General features: G+C 34.0%; 2 protein-coding genes across 17 annotated transcripts in view; both read left to right on the forward strand.

Annotated features, from left to right (window-relative positions):
* The window catches only part of reps2 (RALBP1 associated Eps domain containing 2), a 91,971-nt gene extending 87,550 nt beyond the window's left edge, over positions 1-4,421 (forward strand). For all 12 annotated transcript variants that reach the window (XM_048177158.1, XM_048177153.1, XM_048177152.1 and 9 more), the window contains one exon: positions 2,622-4,421. In XM_048177158.1, the coding sequence (XP_048033115.1) occupies positions 2,622-2,690 (69 nt within the window). In that variant the 3' untranslated portion in view covers positions 2,691-4,421. The remainder of the gene's footprint in view (positions 1-2,621) is intronic.
* Positions 4,422-13,082: 8,661 nt separating this feature from the next.
* nhsa (Nance-Horan syndrome a (congenital cataracts and dental anomalies)) overlaps positions 13,083-21,851 on the forward strand; it is a 135,182-nt gene continuing 126,413 nt past the window's right edge. For all 5 annotated transcript variants that reach the window (XM_048177179.1, XM_048177181.1, XM_048177183.1 and 2 more), the window contains exon 1: positions 13,083-13,563. In XM_048177179.1, the coding sequence (XP_048033136.1) occupies positions 13,284-13,563 (280 nt within the window). In that variant the 5' untranslated portion in view covers positions 13,083-13,283. The remainder of the gene's footprint in view (positions 13,564-21,851) is intronic.

A 21,851-nucleotide genomic window follows, 5' to 3' on the forward strand; every position in this document is an offset into this window, starting at 1 on the left:
AAATTAACGTTAGAGATTAGACTGTTCAGAAATTGAAATCTACAGGTAACGCTAATACACACTAAATACACAGTCACGCAACTATTTAAGTAAATTTTAAATTATAAAATAGGGTTATTGTAAGCTTGTTTTGCTGTAACAGTTAGACATTATTTAAATATAATTGACAAAACATAATCTTTTTCTTTCAATTGGCTGGAGAAAATAAAGTAGCTGGTGTAGCTGTACAGTACGACAAAATAAGAATAGGATGTCTGTGAGGTGAATGCATGGATAGTTGATTCTTATTCAAATATATACTATTTTTTCTAAATAAATAAAAATAAAACACTAAATCAGTTATTTTAAATGCTTCAAGTGAATTTAGGCAATTAGAACGTTATAATGTACAGTGTGAAAAATGGATGTTCATTTTGAAATTTTTGAAATGTAACAATGTTATTAAATTATTAGTGTTTTAAAGATTAACTTTGATTAAAGTGAGCATTAGATGATGGCAAAGGTACTATACACGTAAAAAGAGGAGAATTGAGCATGCACAATGAAATATCCACAATTGCCTATAAATTTCATGGTGGAAATGCATGACGTCTGACACATGTATGTGGTGTCAGATACACTGATACAGCAGAAATCCAACATCTGTATCAGAAGAAGCAGTCAGGCCTGTGCAGATATTTGAGAAGATGTTCCTGACGGGTGTCAGATGACATGAGTTGAAGGAGGTTTGACAGTGTGTGTCCGTCTGTATTGTTCTAGATACACGATATACGTGACTTTAATGACAAATGAAGACAGGTAGAAATAAACGTGTCTGTGAGTGTCAGACCAGTTGCTTTCATCCTTTCTGTTTGATGTCATCTGAAGGTCATGACCTCAGGTCACTTTGTCTAGCAGTGGCATTCCTCATGTGACAAATGTCTGTGTGCTCACCAACATTTGTCAAATGAGGATCAGCTTGTTAGTGCTCAAGTCATGGATCACTAGTACTGTTGCTCATGCTATTACTCGTATAAAGTTAGCAACCACTCAGGCAGGTTTAGCATGTGCACACACCAAATCAAGTTACTTCTCTCATATAAGCTTTAGGGGATGTGGATATGGATAAATCTAGATCAGATCACTTACTTTTGTCTTCAGGTCACAATGATGCTTTATTTAATTATTTATTTATGTATTGATGTCATACAGGCCTGAAGGTACGGAAGCTTGTTTCCGCCACTGAATAAAAAATTAAAAAGATAATTGTGACTCTTTATATAAACTCGCAATTCTGACATTTTTCTTGCAATTCTGACTTTTTCTCGCAATTCTGACGTCTTTTTCAGTATTGTGAAACAAGCTCACAATTCTGACTTTTTTTCTTGCAATTCTGACTTTTTTCTCGCAATTGCGAGTTTAAATCTCGCGATTCTGACGTCCTTTTTCAGAATTGTGAAACAAACTCGCAATTCAGACTTTTTCTCGCAATTCTGACTTTTTCTCGCAATTCTGACTTTTTCTTGCAATTGCAAGTTTATATCTCACAATTGACATCTTTTTTTCAGAATTGTGAAACAAACTCGCAATTCAGACTTTTTTTCTTGCAATTCTGATGTCTTTTTTCAGAATTGTGAAACAAACTCGCAATTCTGACTTTTCTTGCAATTCTGACTTTTTCTTGCAATTCTGACTTTTTTCTCGAAATTGCGAGTTTATGTCTCGCAATTCTGACGTCTTTTTTCAGAATTGTGAAACAAACTCACAATTCTGACTTTTTTCTCGCAATTGCGAGTTTATATATCGCAATTCTGGCGTCTTTTTTTCAGAATTGTGAAACAAACTCGCAATTCAGACTTTTTTTCTTGCAATTCAGACTTTTTTTCTTGCAATTCTGACTTTTTTTCTCGCAATTCTGACTTTTTCTTGCAATTCTGACTTTTTCTTGCAATTCTGACTTTTTCTTGCAATTCTGACTTTTTTCTTGCAATTCTGACTTTTTCTTGCAATTCTGACTTTTTCTTGCAATTCTGACTTTTTTCTCGCAATTCTGACTTTTTCTTGCAATTCTGATGTCTTTTTTCAGAATTGTGAAACAAACTCACAATTCGGACTTTTTCTCGCAATTCAGACTTTTTTCTCGCAATTGCGAGTTTATATATCGCAATTCTGGCGTCTTTTTTTCAGAATTGTGAAACAAACTCGCAATTCAGACTTTTTCTCGCAATTCTGACATTTTCTCGAAATTGCAAGTTTATGTCTCACAATTCTGACGTCTTTTTTCAGAATTGTGAAACAAACTCACAATTCGGACTTTTTTTTTTGCAATTCTAACTTTTTTCTCGCAATTGCGAGTTTATATCGTAATTCTGAAAAAAAAAGTCAGAATTGCGAGTTTATATCTTGTAATTCAGAATTGCAAGATGTAAACTCGCAATTGTGAGGGAAAAAAAGTCAGAATTGAGAGATAAAAAGTTGCAAATACCTTTTTTATTTTTTAATCTGTGGCGGAAACAAACTTCCATATAATGGAAATGAAATTAAGTTCAATTTGATTGAGTTGGCTTAGCTTATCTCAAATAATCAGAGCACTTTTAGTTCATCTCTGTGTTCCCTTTCTTTCTCTTCTCTCTCTTCATAAGGTTGTGCATCGGGAGCGAGTTACTCTGGAGTCCCAGCTGGAGTTACTGCGGCCCGTGGCGTCAACCTGACCCAACACACACTCGCTTTCTCTTGCTTTCCATGCGTGGGTGGGCACACATCACGTCTTTCGATCTGACGCTGGACTCTGGGTTCTGTCTAATACTCTGAGCTCATAATTCAGTCACATGACAGGATACTTACTTTAACTGACCAAACACTTTGGGATGCCACAATCACTGTGTCATAACCACAGGAAGTGGATTTTACCTCCACAGGAGAGCGGGAAGAATTCTAGGAAGTTTGTTCTGTCAAAAAACTATATTTTTGGGTCAAGTTTGTGTTTGTATGTTCCTGTTTTTTCAGCAGAATCATGCCAACATGACTAACTGTTAGTTATGCAGACCAATGAAAAGGAAAAGCTTCAGTATTCAACTTCAACAATTTATGGTTTATGCAATGGATCTGATTTTCTAATGATTCATCCAATAACTGCACCAAATAATGATTTAAATCACTTTTTTGTATTTTTGTTACCGTAATTTAATAAACATGAATACGTTTGAAGCTAATCCTGTTCCACCAAGAATAAGCTTATAAGGGTGAATCTCATGAAAACAAGTCACATTTCACCCCAAGAGCAGAAGAATAAAATAACTAATATTACAATAATAATTACTTAATTATTATATGGACTTATGCATAAAGTATAGGTTTTTTTCATGACAGGTACATTTTAATCATTACTTAGTTAGCACAACAAATAATAACCTGATCATTATATATATATATATATATATATATATATATATATATATATATATATATATATATATATATATACTTTATATATATATATATATACTTTACTGTATAAATTAAATTACAGTAAATATTAATAATAATGGAGATTGACAACTGTTTAATTGTTGTGAAAATAATACCAGAATACAAAAAAAAGCTTAATTTTCTTTAAGAAACATTCTTCCACAATTTCTGTCATTTTTTTCTTTTGGTTTTGGGGTTAAATATGACCCTTGACAGATTTTGTGTGATTTGCCCATGAAGAAAATAGCTGCAAATGTAGTTAAATGTAGAATAATCATTACTTTGTGTGCTAGGACAAAGAGTTTGCAAAGATGGACGTGTCCTAAAGACTGTGTGTGTTCATGCATGAAGATGAACATTTACACGAGACGTTTATTTTTACACGACTAGTTCTGGCGGCATGTTGTATGTGAGTAGTTTGACAATACAGGACTGTTTAAGACTGGAATGTTAGAATATCTAGACATATGTATTGAATGTCACATTAACCTCAGATCAGTGAGGGTGATCCAGTGATTGTGCTTGTAATGTATCACAAAAACCGCCCATCAATATGTCCTTCTTTTCTTTTTACACTTCCTTTTATGGCTCGTCATATCCTTAACTATTATTTCTAACATTTCTTAAGCATTTCTTACTTTCCTAAAAATCATTTTTGGGGGTAATTCTAGTAATTATGAAATTTTAAAAAAAGGTTGATTGTTTAAAAAAATGCATCAAATGAAAACCAGCGACTGCAAAAAAAAAAAAAAAAAAAGTATAAATGTTTTTTGTTCAAAAGTGTGCTAAATACTTTCCTATGCAAAAAAATAAATGAATAAATATTGGTGACTTTGCAGGCCGAGCTTGTTGTTGGCCACGTTGTGTGTTTTTGATACTGAACGAATCTCTCATACACTGTGTTCTGATGGAGGAGTGGGAACGTTCTGTCCGTGAATGTGTCAATAAACCAGTGGAATTATGGGAGAATGTGACGGATGTTGTGTGTTTTGCCTTGCACATTTTTAGAACCTGTTTTAAGTTGTTCATGATGAATATCTAACAGGGTTTCTGTGGGTCTTAATTAAATCAGAGCAGAAAGTATAAAAAATAAAAAAAAATGTTGCATGTGCCGCAAAAAATTTATATCTTCCTCAGTATTTTGTGTTTTGATTTCCCATAGAAATATCTAAACCTTAAAATACATTTACTTGAGATGCAAAATGAAATGAAGTCTTGTTTTTTGTAATTGAACAAAATTAAGTGAGTTTACTCTTAAAACAAGAACAAATGTGTGTCAATGGGTTCTGAAAACTTGTCCCTTTTGAAGTTGATTTTTCTGAGCACTTCGGCACATTTTTGTTCTTGTTTTAATCATCAAACTCAACTTTATTTGATCAAATTAGCAGAAAACAGGACTTATCTAATGTTATTTTGCTTCTCAAGTAAATGTATGTTGATTTAAGAATCATTTGCACTGGAAAACAAGACAAAAACACTGAAGAAAAACATCACTTTTTTGCGGTGTGATCAGAAGGTAAACTGTAAAAGTTATTTCCATATTCTAGTAGCAGAGCTATTCAAGCCACAAGCATTTTTTATTTTGAAAAAATTAAAAAAGATAAGTAGAGATCTGATGGAAGTTGTATTTTCAAACTCTGAAGTGTTTTGTTTCTCCCAAGACATTTACATTTAGAGAAAATATTGACGTACTGTGTGTTCCATTCAATTTAATTTCTTAAATTTTCTTTAGTTGGTCTTAAAAAGGTCCATCGTTAAACCTGCAGGAAACCCTGATACTAAATATTGTTTTTGCAAACTGAGTTGAAATGATTTCCTGTGGTAAATGAATGCACATCATAGATTATGCATAGGGTCGACTTGTATCGAACCTGAAACTACTAACGCTTTATCTGTGAGTTCATCTCTCTGGTTTTCTCATATGTGACTCAAGCATGAAGACCGCAGAGAATCAATTGTGCAGGTACGGTGAGTGGAGCAACAGGTCGTGACCTCTGATGACCCTCTTCTGTTTGTCTCGAGAGCTCGTTTCGCTGCCTAATCTCGTGTGTTTCAGATTGTTTGTGTTGGAAATTGATAGGTTCCCTCAACAGGGACAAGATAACACCACGTGACACGGAAAACAAGAACCGAAAAAGTAGTCGTGAAGGTATTCACCCTTATGTGAGTATAGAGTTTTGTGGACTACTGGTCAGATTTATTTCTATTTGTTATTATAAAATGCTCAAATATCACTAGGCCCGCAATCTGCACAACTTTAAAGGGTTGATTTTAAAGGGGACATGTCATGAAAATCTGACTTTTTCCATGTTTATGTTCAATAATCGTGTCCCAACCCAGAAAATATGAAAAAGCACAACTCAATAACTTTGTTTTGGCAAGCCTTTCTCTTCAAGCATGTGAAAAAACGAGCCGCTCAGATTTCGCCCCTTTAGTGATGTAGGAAGTGGATCATATTATAATATTACCGCCCCTTATTCTCCATGTTTCCTCATTTTGGCTGCGTGAGATTCTCCAGCTTTGTTGTTGTTGAGCAACCGAAGCTTGAGCTGTTAAAGCTCCACCCTTTTCTGGAAAACGTGCCGGGACAATAAAGTTTAAATGAACTAAAACATTTTCATATGCATGTATGTCATTTTTGTGATAAATATTGGGGAAAATTTTATAATTAACACAAGAAAAATGTTACATTTAATAATATAGAATGGATTTTAATTCTAGCCTGGATGCCAGCCGAACTTAGCCCCGCCCACAACATTATGAGGTCGGGGAGTTCGGTCTGGACTCGATCCATAGAGGAGTAATTATGCCCGAACAGAAACTGTTCGGACCAATCACATTGTCAGGGCGATGATTGACAGATTATCACCAGAATCTTAATCAGTTACTTAAGCTGCATTCACGTCACCTCGTACTTACCGGAATCTTGAAATGACAACACGTGACGTTATATTCGGAGCTGTTCACGTCCTTTTGGTCCTTGGACTGGGAATTATGCGTTTCCATGGCACCACTATCAACGCCTAATAAATCAATCTACAGCGGTCAGGTGGTACAGTGGCCACGTGGTACATCTGGGAGCTTTCAGAAAACTCCCAGCTTACAAGCTGTAACTACGATCTCTACGAGGACGTGAACGCTTTTTACAAGCTAGAATCTCGTAACTACAGGAATTACACATAGACAGTAAAAGAAATGGACACAGCGACCCCATTGGAACTCAATTGAGACAAGTGAAGCCCATTTTTAGCGATTTTTAGCACTTCCGTTTCTGACGCGCAGACTCAAACTAAGCTTGATGACGTCTGCAACCTGTCTGACAGATGTAAATCTTCTAGTAGCTGTGCGTGCAAACTGCCATCGTTAATCTTGCAGAGACGGCGAGCTTGAGCGGGGAGTTCTTTGGCGTGAGTGAGCAGGAGTAAGTATTCTGATTAATTATTTTGTATAATATTTTAAAATGTAACGCCAGTACGCCATCTCTCTTGACATCTCCCCGATTGCCTGCGAGCTTCTCCTCCTGTCTGTACGGTAATTTCTCTACTGTGCGACAGAGAGTCGAGTGGTTATGACGCAATCGTTAGCCTATTTTTACAAAAACTGTATCTACGGGGCCATAATGTAACATAGAAGGTAATGGAGCCCTTTATACATTGTCGTGTATCTTTAGAAATAAATAATGGACAAATGGAGTCTTTAAACGCCTCAGATGTAAAGTTATTCACTGTCAAAGTGACGCCAAAATGAATGGGAGTCAATGGGGATGCTAACGCAAGTGAAGTTCTGCTACAAGATGGCGGCACCCGGCCGACTTCAACTTCCGGTCGACTTCCTTGGGCACTGGAATTACAAGGCCGCGTGAACGCACCTTTAGCTCATCAAAGAGCGCTTGGGGAGTTTGATTGACAAGCGATCTAACCAATCAGAACGCCGCATCCGCCATTTTGTCCGGCAAAGCAGTCAGGAGTTAGAAGATTAACCTCGGTGGAGTTAAACTTGAAAAATTGTGCATATTGACGTCTTTCCGCGTTTGAAACAACATTCATTCTCATGTTCATTCATGTTTATTTGATGCTATAAATGGACTAGTAGAAAGAGATGATCGGTTCACGAGCCTCTTGAGCTGAGGCGCTACAGCGATCTGTCACGGTCATGGTCACAACCCATTAAAGAGCCACAAAACGGTTTTTATTGTTTGAATTTTTTTAATAACTACACAGTTTGAAAGCTGGGACTTTGTTTAATATCATAAGTAACCTGCTCTGTCTCGTCTGTCGATGTGTTGTCAGTTTCCTCTTTGCTCCGCGATGTATTTTCCACTCTGTGTGGCGTGACAGCGCTACGGCTTGTCGGACAAAGCAACAGTAACTAAGGGGGGCGGGTCTTTGCGAAAGGTCAATTAGTTTACAACAATGATGGTTGTTGAAGAACTGAGATGTGTAGATTCCGCCATCGCGTCCGTTATAGAAGATATCGACAGCGCATTAATTTTAAAAAAGGAACAGAGGACCGATTTATCAGCTGGCCCCGATGGTCGCTAAGAAGAGTTCTGTTGACAACTATGCGTTGCTCAACATACGTCACTTACTCTGTAGCTCTGATTGGTTGTAGGTCTATCCAATTGAGGTCGTTCCTGGATCGGTTGAAATACGCCCCCATAATCAAAGCCCAATGGAGCAGTATCAGACTCATATTCGAACTAGAATTGAGTATGACCACGTCAGGCTATTTTAATACAGTAAAATGTGTTAAATAGTGCGACACTCAGAACAGAAACGTCATCAAAATTAATAAACAAGCGTTTAGTGCTGTGTGGGATTTGTCCCTTGTCAAAAACAAATCCTAAAGGAATGCTAGTCGAAATACTATCACTTGGACTTTGAACTTTGGATTCTTATTTGATCGCTTTAGGACTGATTCTAAATTCCATTAGAATTCCTGTAGGATTTGTTTAGAACTCTGAATGACAGATATTCAAATGCAGAATTCCATTGGCTCAGATTCCACATGTGCCTGATAACAACAAACATATAATCACGCATCGGCCCGGATGAATAATAGAATTCCGGCTTTAAAAGTAAATACATATGTACGTGTAAATGTTTGGATTGAGCGTGTGATCGTGTGGATGTGAGTCTGACCTCAGTGTCTGATAGCGGCATCATTGTTCCGCGGCAGATCGGCCAAACAACAGGACAATAGAGAGGGACGTGCTTATGAAAACATATGACATAAACCGCGTCCTGGGCCTCACGTCCACAGCCAATCCCAGAGACTCCACAGCTTATTTGGACACTTAAATCACACTTAATGTACGAATGCCAGTGCATTAGATAAGAAAACGTCAAAGTAAGTAACATTTATCCACACAGGCTCAGAAAAACTACTCAGAAAAAGCAGTTCTAACAATAGTTCTAGACAAAAATCTGTAAAACACTAATTCATTAAAAGACATTGAGCAAAAATGATGAGAAAGCAGTTGCTTTGATACTCTGCTGTTAATATGCAGTGACAGTTTGACATTTTGAAGTGTGAATTGAGCATCTAAATACTTAAACTGCCTTTTTTCTGAATCGCTCATTCATATTTAATATCTGAGCATGCAGAACGCCCAGCCCCCAGAGCAAACAATCGCATCAGTACGGACGGATTTAGGTCACGTGAGGGTTTTTTACTCCTTTCTGACAGATTACAAATCCATGAACAGCCTTAAATAAGTTCAGATCCAGTTCAACAACGGCTCTCTGTTTCTCTTTCTAGCTCTGTTCTCCGTTTTCCTCTCGGCCTGCTTTGTTTGCAGTAATAATGAATTAAAAATTTAAAACTGAATGAGTTTTCCCCCGCGGTCTGGACTCAGGGTTAAGTGTCTCGAGCAGTTGGAGTCACAGATGAGACGGAGAGACGTATATTTAGACAAACATACACGCATAAATAGACATATATATAGAAACACACTCACTTGTGGCAGCTGTGCTGGTTTCACAAAGACACAAGCATTGTAGAGGTCAGAGGTCAAACGACTGAGGCTCCCACTCTCTCCACGTACCCAGAATAACCTGCGGCTCAGTCGTCGTGTTCCTCTCTCATGTCAGTTCTGCTCAAGTTCACACAGGTGTAGTTCACCGCATGAACTACTACATGAACGTGCTCAGTAACGGTTCACAACATGATACTTTTGTCATCCTTTTCTCTTTGTTTCTTTTTTATGCACTTTGCTTTGATATTTTGTACATATCTAATGCAGTGATATTCACTGATATTTAAGTGTTATGTAAATTATTTAATTTTTTGTTGCTGTTTGATGCCACTGTAGAACATTAATGCTAATACTTTACAGTTTGATTGATCAACATGCATTGTATCATGAACTAATAACAATTTGTTACAACATTTATTATTCTAGGTTAATGCTAATTCATAAGTATGCTTATAAATATACCTGTACATATTATATAGTTGTATGTTTGTATGCAAGTATTACTAATTAATGCATACATACATAAATGCATACAAAAATTAATGAAACAAAATAAATACATAAAACAAAATAAACAAATAAAATAAATACATATACACAAATTATTTAATTTATTTATTTGTGTATGTATTTATTTTTAGATTATTTTTGTTTTATGTATTTTGTTTCATTAATTTATTATGTTTTATTTATATTTTATTTATTAATTTTGGGTAATGTTCATTTATAAATATACTATTGTTCATTGTTATTTCACAGTTGTATTATTTATTTATTAATATATTTATATTTTAGAAAAATATTTATTATGTTTTATTATTAGGGTAATATAGGGTAATATTCATTTATAAATATATTCATAATTTATTAATATGTTTTTTATTGTAGTAATAAAATATTTTATGTTTTATTTATATTTATTAATGTAGCGTAATGTTTTTTTTATAAATATTCTTTTAGGTATACAGTTCAATTTATTATTAATTCATTTATAATTCACATTTATTTAATTATTTTTATATTTTATTAATATAAGTAATATATTACTATACTAATATATATATATATATATCATAATAAAATATTGCTTTTTATTGTTATTTATTACAAGTAATCCATTATATTATGAACTAGTAAAAACATTATCTATATAAATGTTAATTTATAAATATACCTGTGTATATATATATATATATATATATATATATATATATATATATATATATATATATATATATATATATATATAGTTGTATTTTATTTATTTATTTATTATGTTTAATTTATTAATCTAGAGTAATGTACATTTATAAATAAATGTATTAATATTTTTTATTTTAATAATAAAATATTTTATGTTTTATTTTTATTTATTAATCTAGGGTATAAAGTTCAATTAATTTATAATTCACATTTATTTAATTATTTTTATATTTTATTAATATAAGATGTATTTATTTTCATAATAAAATATTGCTTTTTATTGTTATTTATTACAAGTAATCCATTATATCATGAACTAGTAAAAACATTATCTAGATTAATGTTAATTTATAAATATACCTGTGTGTGTGTGTGTGTGTATGTATGTGTGTGTATATATATATATATATGTATGTATGTATGTATATAAAAAATATGTATTCATATTTTTCATTTTAGTAATAAAATATTTTATGTTTTATTTTTATTTATTCACATTTATTTTGTTAATCTAAATGTCATTAATAAAAGATGTAAAATATCATATGTTATTGTTGTTAATTTAATATTTATATTTTATATGAAAAAAATTGGTTTGACAGTGCACAACAGGACCAACAAGTAGACAGATAATTTTGCGGATGTGAGCGGGCCGAGAGCAGCTGATGAGAAAATGGGAAGTTTTAAGAAATGTCAGTAAAATGTTTTGTCACCTTATTATATTCCATACGACCTGCAGCTCTCAGTTCTCTGCTCACACTGATCAGGCAGGAACTGAAATTAAGCAGAGTAAAATTCAGAGTGGATCAATTCAGTGTTGTAAAATCAGTCTGTGCAAACCTCCGCACTGTATTTTTAGCATTTTAATTCAGTTAGATTATTTTAAATAATACTGGAAGCTTGTTGGCCCCGCACCCTGATTGTGAACCATGACCTGCATCCATCCATCCATCCATCCATCCATCCATCCATCCAGATCAAACATAAAAAGTATCTTCTCTGTAAAGTTCTGAGTTCTGAGTCCTGTGATGATCTGCCACTAGAGGGATCTGATGACACTGAGCAATCCAGCTGCTGCTTCAGGAGACCTTCTGATGATATGAATCCATGAAATACATCAGTCTGATTATTGATTTTCTAGCCAATCATGCAGCCACGACCCTGCAGAGTGTGTGTGTGTGTGTGTGTGTGTGTGTGTGTGTGTGTTTGCAGCGATGGCAGTTCTGTGTGAGTACTCTAGTGTTCGCGGCGCAGTAGGAAGAGCTTTAGGGACGCGAGCTCTTCTGTTCTTATCAGGCTTTAGTGAAATCCTCACTCAGCAAATGTGAATGAGACACTCTCAGTGACGCGTCCCCACAGGAATCTCTCTCTCTCTCTCACACACACACACACTAGCCTGCATGGAACTGAAGTGTGGAAACACATTACCGATGCTTCACACCAACAGTCTGAGAAGAAGAACGTTTGTCCACTAAAAGGTCAGTCATTGTTTGTGGATTATTAAACAAGATAATATTTAGCAAACGCATCAAGCTCTGTTCTATAGTAAAAAACAGGGAAAGCTGCTGTCACAAGGGATAACAGTGTAAAGTTTAATACATGTCAAGTCAAGTCAGGTTTCCATGTGTTTAATATGTTGTAATGTTACACAGTTCATTATAGTTTCTGTGAGCCAAAACAATGGGTTGATATTTTTGCTTCCTTTTCCATTTTTGCTTTCTTTTGCATCTTATTAGTTTATTGGTTCATTGGATATACATTTTTTTTTTCTGTTTAAATTTATCTGAAAACTCATTAAAAAGCACATAATTTAGGCCAGACTTTAAAGCAGTGGATCCAGCAGTTACTGTTTCGTCTAGTGTTTGGGCAAAATGAAAACATGCATTGAAGAAAAATACAAAATTAAGTTTAGAACTTTAACCAAAACTTTTTTAACATCATATTAAAATGTATTAAGTAAAATTAAATTGAATAAAATGTGTGTGTGTATATATATATATATATATATATATATATATATATATATATATATATATATATATATATATATATATATATATATATATATATATATATATATATAACCTACTAAAATTTAAATAAAAAAGTAAAATAAAATTATTTAAAACAACTAATAAAAATGACGAGCACAAAAAAAAATAATTATTAATAAATACTACAATAGTAAGTAAATAATACTAAATTAACTTTTAAAAAATATTTTAAAATATTTATCATTGATATTTTAATAAAATATGAGGGATGAAAAAAGTTAAAGACCTCTTATTTAATATTTCCCTACACATAAAGTGACTGAAAACATCTGTCTGTCTCATGAATGGAAGGCTGTTGCTCCGGATCCAGCTCCACTCCGCTCCAGGTTTTCACAGCGACTTTCCTTAAAAGCATTCGGAGTTTAAAGCGCAGAAAAACACACCAGTGAGTGGAAGAGGGATCAGAGCGGCAGAGGCGGATCTCAGTGCGGTTCAGTGCGTGTGTCCGGAGCGAACGAGCGGAGGATGGAGGACGAGCCGCGAGAGACCCTGGACTAACGGAGGAGGAGGTGGAGGAGGAGGAAGGGGTCTTGCTTTTTACATGGAACCTGTTTGTGTTTTCCTCCAGAGGTGGATTTTATACTGAAACACTACATGACAAAATGCCATTTGCCAAGCGGATCGTGGAGCCCCAGTGGCTGTGCAGACGCGCGGACGCGGACGAGGAGGCTCTCCTGCTCCAGGACCTGTGCGCCTTCAGTAATGTGGCTCTGTCCCGGACCCTGCGCCAGCTGTCGGATCTGGCCAAACACGCCTGCTCGCTCTTCCAGGAGCTGGAGCACGAGCTGCTCACCACGAACCGGCGCGTCTGCGCGCTCCGGGAGAAGATGAGCAGGATCCAGGAGACCACCGGTGCGCTCGACCCCAAGCAGGAGGCAGTGCGTGAGTACCCCATTTCAAGAGTGTCTTTTTTTTTTTTTATCCAAAATGTGATGAACAGTTGATGTTCTCAAGGTTTGGTCTTTCCGTTGCACTTGCGATCTCACCAGCCCAGATGTTTCACCACTCAGGTACATCAGAAAACAGCCTGAAAGTGTTATGTAATAATGCAAATATTTGTTTACTTTTGCGCGCTCTTGTCTCCGCTCTAGCGCGCGTGGCTGGAGTGCTCTAGTGCGCTGGTGACGAACCCAGTATGAAGTGATTCATATCCACACTGAAGCCTTGATCAAACACTTGTAACCTCAGGTTACTTTAAAGGGAACGTGTTTTAAGTGAGCTCCCTGCTTAAGAGGGTGTTATCTTGATCGAGCAGGTTTGTGGAGCATGATATCGTTGGATGAAATCACAGCTCGAGTCTTCTTGTCAGCAGGGTTGTGAGTCACTTTGGAGAATGCAGTGAGAGTAGTTGGTTTATCCAGGGCTGTGCTCCTCACTCCTCATGTCACTGGGAAAATCTGATTCTTGTTACTGAGAACATCGTTTCCGTGTTGCATAAGAACAGATTCTGTCATTCATACACATGTGAAAGTGAAACAAACCTCTCTGCTGTGTGCGCGCGGGGTTAAACTTAGTTTATGTGGAAGGCTATAATTAGTTTAGTAGGTTTAGATTGTTTTGTGTGTTTGGTGATTTGCATCATGTGTAATGCACTCCAAATGGACCTGCAAGAGTGAAAGAAGGTGTTTTTTTCTGTTTTGAGTGTGTTTTGGAATCTTTGGCACTTTGGATTTTTATCATGATCATGATTTTTTTTTTAAATAATAATAATTTATATTATGTTTTATCAATTTTTTTTAATTTATGTTTTTAATTGTATTGATATTTTATTGTTTAATATTGATTAAATAATAATAAAATAAACATTTTTGGAATCTTTGGACTTTTTGGATTTTTTTTACATCATGATGTTTTTTTAAATAATAATGCTAATAATTTGTATTATGTTTTATATTTTTTATTTATTTTTTAAAATTGTATTGATATTTTATTGTTTAATATTTATTAAATAATAATATAAATATTTTTGGAATCTTTGGACTTGGAATTTTTTACATCATGACAGTTTTTTTTAAATAATAATAATAATTTGTATTATGTTTATATATATATATATATATATATATATATATATATTTATTTATTTTTTATTTTTTATTTTTTTATTGTATTGATGTTTTATTGTTTAATATTTATTAAATAATAATAATAATAATAATAATTTGTATTGTTTTATATTTTTAATTTATTATTCTTTTTAATTGTATTGATATTTTATTGTTTAATATTTATAAAAATAATTATTATTATGATTTTATAAAATATTTTAGAATATTAAACAACAAAATATATATAAAATAAAACAATAACATAAATCAGATATAATAATAATTATAATAATTTATTGTATTTTTTTATTCTTTTATCTGTATTTATTGTTTAATATTTATTTAAAATATTTTGTAAAATAATAATAATACATATTTCGTAAAATATTAAAACAATGTTAAACAATAAATATAAATAAAATAATACAAAATATAAAACATAATAAAATAAAATATATGTTGTTGTCATCATTGTGAAAAATCCATAATGTTCTCTTTAAGAGACAACTGGACTTAATACAGTAGCATGTATGATATATATATATATATATTATTAATAAAAACACATGTCCACTATAATGTACAGTAGAGAATCAGAGCTGTGAGATTCTGTAAAACTCTGAAAATGTATATGGAAGCTTGTTTCTGCCACTCAATTAAAAATAAAAAAGGTAATTGTGACTTTTTATCTCACAATTCTGACTTCTTTTCTCTGAATTGCAAGATATAAACTCACAATAAAGTCAGAACTGTGTGATATGTCAGAATTCTGAGATAAAAAGTTGCAATTACCTTTTTTATTTTTTATTCAGTGGCGGAAACAAGCTTCCATAAGACTGTGAGGAGTTCAGCAGGGGGTATTTGGATGTTAGTTATAGCAGAAGAACCATTACAGGACATTTAGTCTCTTCATTCTGTCTGAATCTCCTGATCTTCAGGCTCATTTTGGAAGTGTGTGGTGTTTATGTAATAACACCCAGCCCGGCGTGTCCTTCCAGCGCTCCTTCCGTCCCTGTCCTGTCTTTCTTTAGCCTCTAATAGTTTGTTTTACTCTGGGAGGTCCCATTCAAACACGTTCCTCATGCAGTCCCGTCTCTCTCAGTGTGACCGCTTTAGGGGTCAAGGAGGAGGTCTGACAAGATCCTGAGCAAAGTTCAGAACACATTCACTTTTGTAATCCAGGTCCCTATAGACAATCCATGAGGCTGAAGTCTATAAGTGTGTGTGTTTTCAGCCTCGTTCCTGTTTAACCTGTCATTTAGGGGTCAAAGGGGGTCACTAATGCACCTCGTCCGGCTCTAGTCAGCAATACCTGTGGGTCATTTCGGCTCAGACAGACAGATTTCGTCGTTAATCAAATAGATTGGGATCTTTTGTTTGTGTCAGTCTGCTGAAACATGACATCATAATTATGGTAATCCGTCAAACTGACCCCATAAACTTTTTCTTTTTCATTTTAAGAGAGTCTAAAAAGTGTACGAAATAACTTTATGTTTTGCTGTCCACAGACTTAGACACCTGTCAGTGTGGATAAAGCTTCATGCAAAAGGCAAAATTTGTTACCAATGCCATTTTAAAGAAAAAAACATGTTTTTAGACATTTGTCATGCGTTGTCACTTTTTTTCTGCCATCGAAAATGTGATAAAATATTTAAAAAATATTTTACTGTGAATTATTACAAATATTCAGTACTAATTAGTAATTTAATAGTTCATTAGTAATATTTCTTATTTTATTTTATTTAGTAATTTTTGTCAATTTTTTCTGCCATTAAAAATGTGATCAAATATTTTAAAAAATATTAAAGATATTTTACTGTGAATTATTACAAATATTCACTACTAATTAGTAATTTAATAGTTCATTAGTAATATTTCTTATTTTATTTTATTTTATTTTATTTTATTTTATTTTATTTTATTTTATTTTATTTTATTTTATTTTATTTTATTTTATTTTATTTTATTTTATTTTATTTTATTTTATTTTATTTTATTTTATTTTATTTTATTTTATTTTATTTTATTTTATTTAGTAATGTTTGTCCAGTTTTTCTGCCATTGAAAATGTGATCAAATATTTTAAAAATATTAAAAATATTTTACTGTGAATTATTACAAATATTCACTACTAATTAGTAATTTAATAGTTCATTAGTAATATTTCTTATTTTATTTTATTTTATTTTATTTAGTAATTTTTGTCCAGTTTTTCTGCCATTGAAAATGTGATCAAATATTTTAAAAATATTAAAAATATTTTACTGTGAATTATTACTAATATTCAGTACTAATTAGTAATTTAATAGCTCATTAGTAATATTTCTTACTTTATTTTATTTAGTACTTTTTGTCCATTTTTTTCTGCCATCAAAAATATAAAATATTTTTAAAATATTTAAAAATATTTTACTGTGAATTATTACAAGTATTCAGCAGCAATTACTAATTTAATAGTTCATTAGTAATATTTCTTATTTTATATAGTAATTTTTATATTTTTATTCAGTAGGCCTATGTAGTATATTAATAATTTTATTATTATTATTATTATTATTATTGTTATTATTATTATTATTATTATTATTATTATTTTATAGCCATATTCATATACAATCACAAAATTTTGGCCAAACTGTTCAGTCCTACACAACTGGATATTTTTTTATCACTATCTTTATCAGAAAAATCAAAGATTTTATTAGAAAAATTGGGGATTTTTTAATTTGTGTTTTGTTTGTGAATGTTTAGTCTACTGACATGACTGGAGTTTGATCATTTTACACACATTTGTCAACATTTTTAAAGCTTAACATTTAACACTGACTGCATTATGGCAGTGAGTTTTATATCGGCAGTCACCACTCATATTTCTTCAGGACATGTAAAAATGATTTCTGAGTGAACAGCTGGTGTTGTGAGTATGATGTTGGTTTCTCCTATCAGAGGAACTTTTGAAGTCTGTGTTATTGTTGTGGTAATGATAGATATTGAATAGATTTGTGGACACCCTCCCCCAGCACCCTAATTACCCTCCATCATCCCTTTCAGAGTGATTGTCTCTCGTGTGCTTTAACAACAGAGCAGCTAATATGAATCTGAATTAGTGCAAATGTGTGTGTGTGTGTGTGTGTGTGTGTGTGTGTGTGGGTTGGGGGTGCTTTGGAAGGGTCAGTGGTACCATTCAGATTCAGCATGGCCACATTAGGATCTGTTTACGTTGCTTGTGCTGCACATGGCATTCACTCTCTCAGTGTGTGTGTGTGTGTGTGTGTGTGTGTGTGTGTGTGTGTGTGTGTGTGTGTGTGTGTGTGTGTGTGTGTGTGTGTGTGTGTGTGATATCAGGCATGATGCTGACACAATTAGGTCAAACACTGTAAACAGTGTTTTGCACATGCTCCCTAAGCCACATCTCTGTTCAACACTCTCTCTCTCACATAAACATGCCCTCAAATTTTATTCTTGCATTGTCTAAATGCTAATAATAGTCTTAACATTGTCAAAATAGTTAAAGATAACATGAAACAACAGAGAAGAGGAAGAGTTGTTGTAGTAGAGTGTTGTTGTCATGCTGTCATTTTACGGCGGACTGCTTCACAAACGAGGGTCAATTCAACACTGGATTTGCACAAAAGATTAACATGACGGCACATGCTAGTGGATGAGTTGAATCAACTCCAAAGCAACTACATAAATTTATCCACTAACCATTCAGAAACGTCCAGTTTCATTCTAAAAGTTGTAACTTCTTCCTGAGTCTCTCCATCAGTGTCGACTCCGGTTTGAACAATGTAAGGCTGAACACCGTTACTGACAATCCTCATTTTGGCTGCGTGAGATTCTCCAGCTTTGTTGTTGTTGAGCTGTTAAAGCTCTGCCCTCTTCTGGAAAGGGGGCGGGAGCAGCAGCTCATTTGCATTTAAAGGGACACACACAAAAACGGCGTGTTTGACAAGCTATAATAATTTTTATGCCTTACGGAGCCATCGGATTTCAACTAAAATATCTTAATTTGTGTTCCGAAGATTAACAAAGGTTTTACGGGTGTGGAACGACATGAGGGTGAGTAATAAATGACAGAATTTTTATTTTTGGGTGAACTAACCCTTTAAAGAAATAGGATATGATTTAATTTTGTTGATATTATTCTGTCATTTGAGAGGTGGAGGACATTTTGGAGAACTTAGATGTGTTTCTACCACAGGAACTTTCCCTAGGGACTTTGGGGTGGAACTCGGTGTGTTTCGACCTCAGGAACCAGGATCTAAATGAAGTTCCGGGTAAAAATTTCCCTCTCAGAAAGTCCCTGCTCACGAGGTAGTACTTTTTCAAAGTTCAGAACTTGGGCACTGAACATGCTGATTGGTTGAGTTCACACAGCATTTTATTTTTAAAAGTCTGTTTGGGTGCATGCAGTAAGAGTTGTTTTCTATTTGAATCAACAATGGAGTTCAAAAAATATGACAGATGGACCGACAACAAGGTTCAGGCTTTATTAAGCTTATATACAGAGGACGAAATCCAGCGGGAACTGAAAAGTCGCATACAGTCGTACATCACTGGACCAATCTTCACGGTACTTTAGACCATGATGGAAACACAGACAGCAACAGGTCTGGGTGATTTCGATGGAAACAACGCTTTTGACAAACATTTACACACAGAGACGTTTTATGGTGACTTTCCATAGACATAATGATTTTTATACTGCACAAACCGTATATAAATGTATAAAAATGTCCCCACAAGGACAAAGATTTCAGATATTGCCATCTCTGTGGGGACATTTTGTCCCCATAACATAGGGTTTACCTGAACCACACACACACATGGTTATGAAGAAAACATCGGATCGTCTTTTTGGCTCCTAATGCCACAGAGCTGGTGAAATACACTTTTGGATAAATGGTTTGGGCATAGAAAATATTATTAAACTGATATGAAATCATTAGAAGTCGATGCAATGTCCTGACTAATATAGTGAAAAAAATGTGTGTGTGTGTGAGAGTGTGTGTTTGTTAACGTAACAGGAGGACGCATGACTGTGAGGCAGTGAAGTGTGTCTGGCTCTTTCAGATTAGCATTTCCGTGGTAACGAGACAAAAACTGTGAATGAGGCGGGTCATCCATGACTGTTCCCTTCTCAGTTCACTAAAACCTCCTCAGGACAGCTGAAACTCCTCATCATTTCCATTTGAGGGCTGGCTGTGAATAAGGTGCATGACTTTAACCCTCACGTCCTGTTTGGGGTCTGCACTGCACTTCATAATCTGATTATAATATATTTCATAAAACTATTATTATTATTTTTTAATATAAAATTATCTTTTCATTATTATGTAATATTATAGTAGTTTTACATATTATTATTATTATTATTATTATTATTATTTCTGCACAGCCTTGCTGACATACGCAGGAAAGAAACCTTTTTTTTTTTTTTTTGTACTCATTTTGCCTATTTTATTTATTTACTTATTTTATTTATTTTAAAATCTTTTTTATTTTTATTTATTTTGCTAAACATATGAATACATATATATATAATATTTATATCATATATTACATGATATTTATTTATTATTTATTACATATAATAAATTGTAATATAATGTTGTTATTATTATTATTATTATTATTTAATTTGTATTTATTATTACTTATTATAATAAATAATAATATAAAATGTAATTATTATTATTTACAGAATTAAATAAATGTTAATAATCATAAAATACATTATTATAATTATTTAAATATAATTTTTTACATGTCTTTTTTGAGACCTCACACAGAAGTGAAGTCAATCCCGACGGGACATGAGGGTTAAACCTGGAATGTCTCCTCGCTGTCAGACTAGTTCCTCTCTGGTCTCACTTTGTCCTGTCATTTCAGGCCTTCTGGGTGGTTTATTTTGAAAAGGTATGTCAATAATTCAGGAAGCGCACCCTCTCTTTCTCACACACACGTTTAAACTCCATGATTCCCAAGGAATGTCTGTTTTCTCTGATCAGAGCCAGCGCTGGGAGTATTGAGTTACCCTGAGTCACAGAAATGTAGTATAACAACAAGGCAGAAAGCGAGAAGTATTTACTGCTTTGAAAGTAGTATGCAGATATAGTATATTCAGTAAGAAGCGTGCTAGTATTCCATTCCCAATATATCCTACGTTTGTCGCTACAGTAAAGGACTATTATAGATGTACAGAAGAGGCCTCGGGATCACACGCGGTTGGCCGTGGGCCACGTTCCAGTCCTGCCTGTCATGTTTGTGTATTTCTTTCCAGTGAAGTTTAATGGCTTGTTGAGTTTGGGAAGTTCTAAGGAAAACCTGTTCTAGGAAAAGAGTATGTTACACTTCCACAGTGTCTATAGTTCCTCCCCGAGGACACTGACTCGCGCTCGAGCGGCAGCGCTGTGGCCGGCGGGATGTTTTCTAGCAGTGAGGGTTCTCAGTGAGTCTGTATTACTGGACACTGAGCTCTGGACCTCTTTCACCGTGTTAGTGTTGAAGAGATCTATAGTGAGAGGAATAGAGAATGTACTGACAACAGAATGTCGTGTGTGTGTGTGTGTGTGTGTGTGTGTGTGTGTGTGTGCAGGTGAATGAATTGAGTCTTTGTGAGACGCTTTGATATCGAGATGGACAGGGCGTGTCCGAAATATGACACAGCGGATTATTTTTGAGATGGGTGTGAGCTGCTATCTATCTATCTATCTATCTATCTATCTATCTATCTATCTATCTATCTGTCTGTCTGTCTGTCTGTCTGTCTGTCTATCTATCTATCTATCTATCTATCTATCTATCTGTCTGTCTGTCTGTCTGTCTGTCTGTCTATCTATCTATCTATCTATCTATCTGACTATCTATCTATCTATCTATCTATCTATCTATCTATCTATCTATCTGTCTGTCTGTCTGTCTGTCTGTCTGTCTGTCTATCTATCTATCTATCTGAGTATCCGTCTAAACGAATATCTATCTATCTATCTATCTATCTGAGTATCCGTCTAAACGAATATCTATCTATCTATCTATCTATCTGACTGACTATCTATCTATCTATCTATCTATCTGACTGACTGACTATCTATCTATCTATCTATCTATCTATCTATC

This window comes from Megalobrama amblycephala, linkage group LG24 (genome assembly GCF_018812025.1).
Source record: "Megalobrama amblycephala isolate DHTTF-2021 linkage group LG24, ASM1881202v1, whole genome shotgun sequence".
Lineage (NCBI taxonomy): Eukaryota > Metazoa > Chordata > Actinopteri > Cypriniformes > Xenocyprididae > Megalobrama > Megalobrama amblycephala.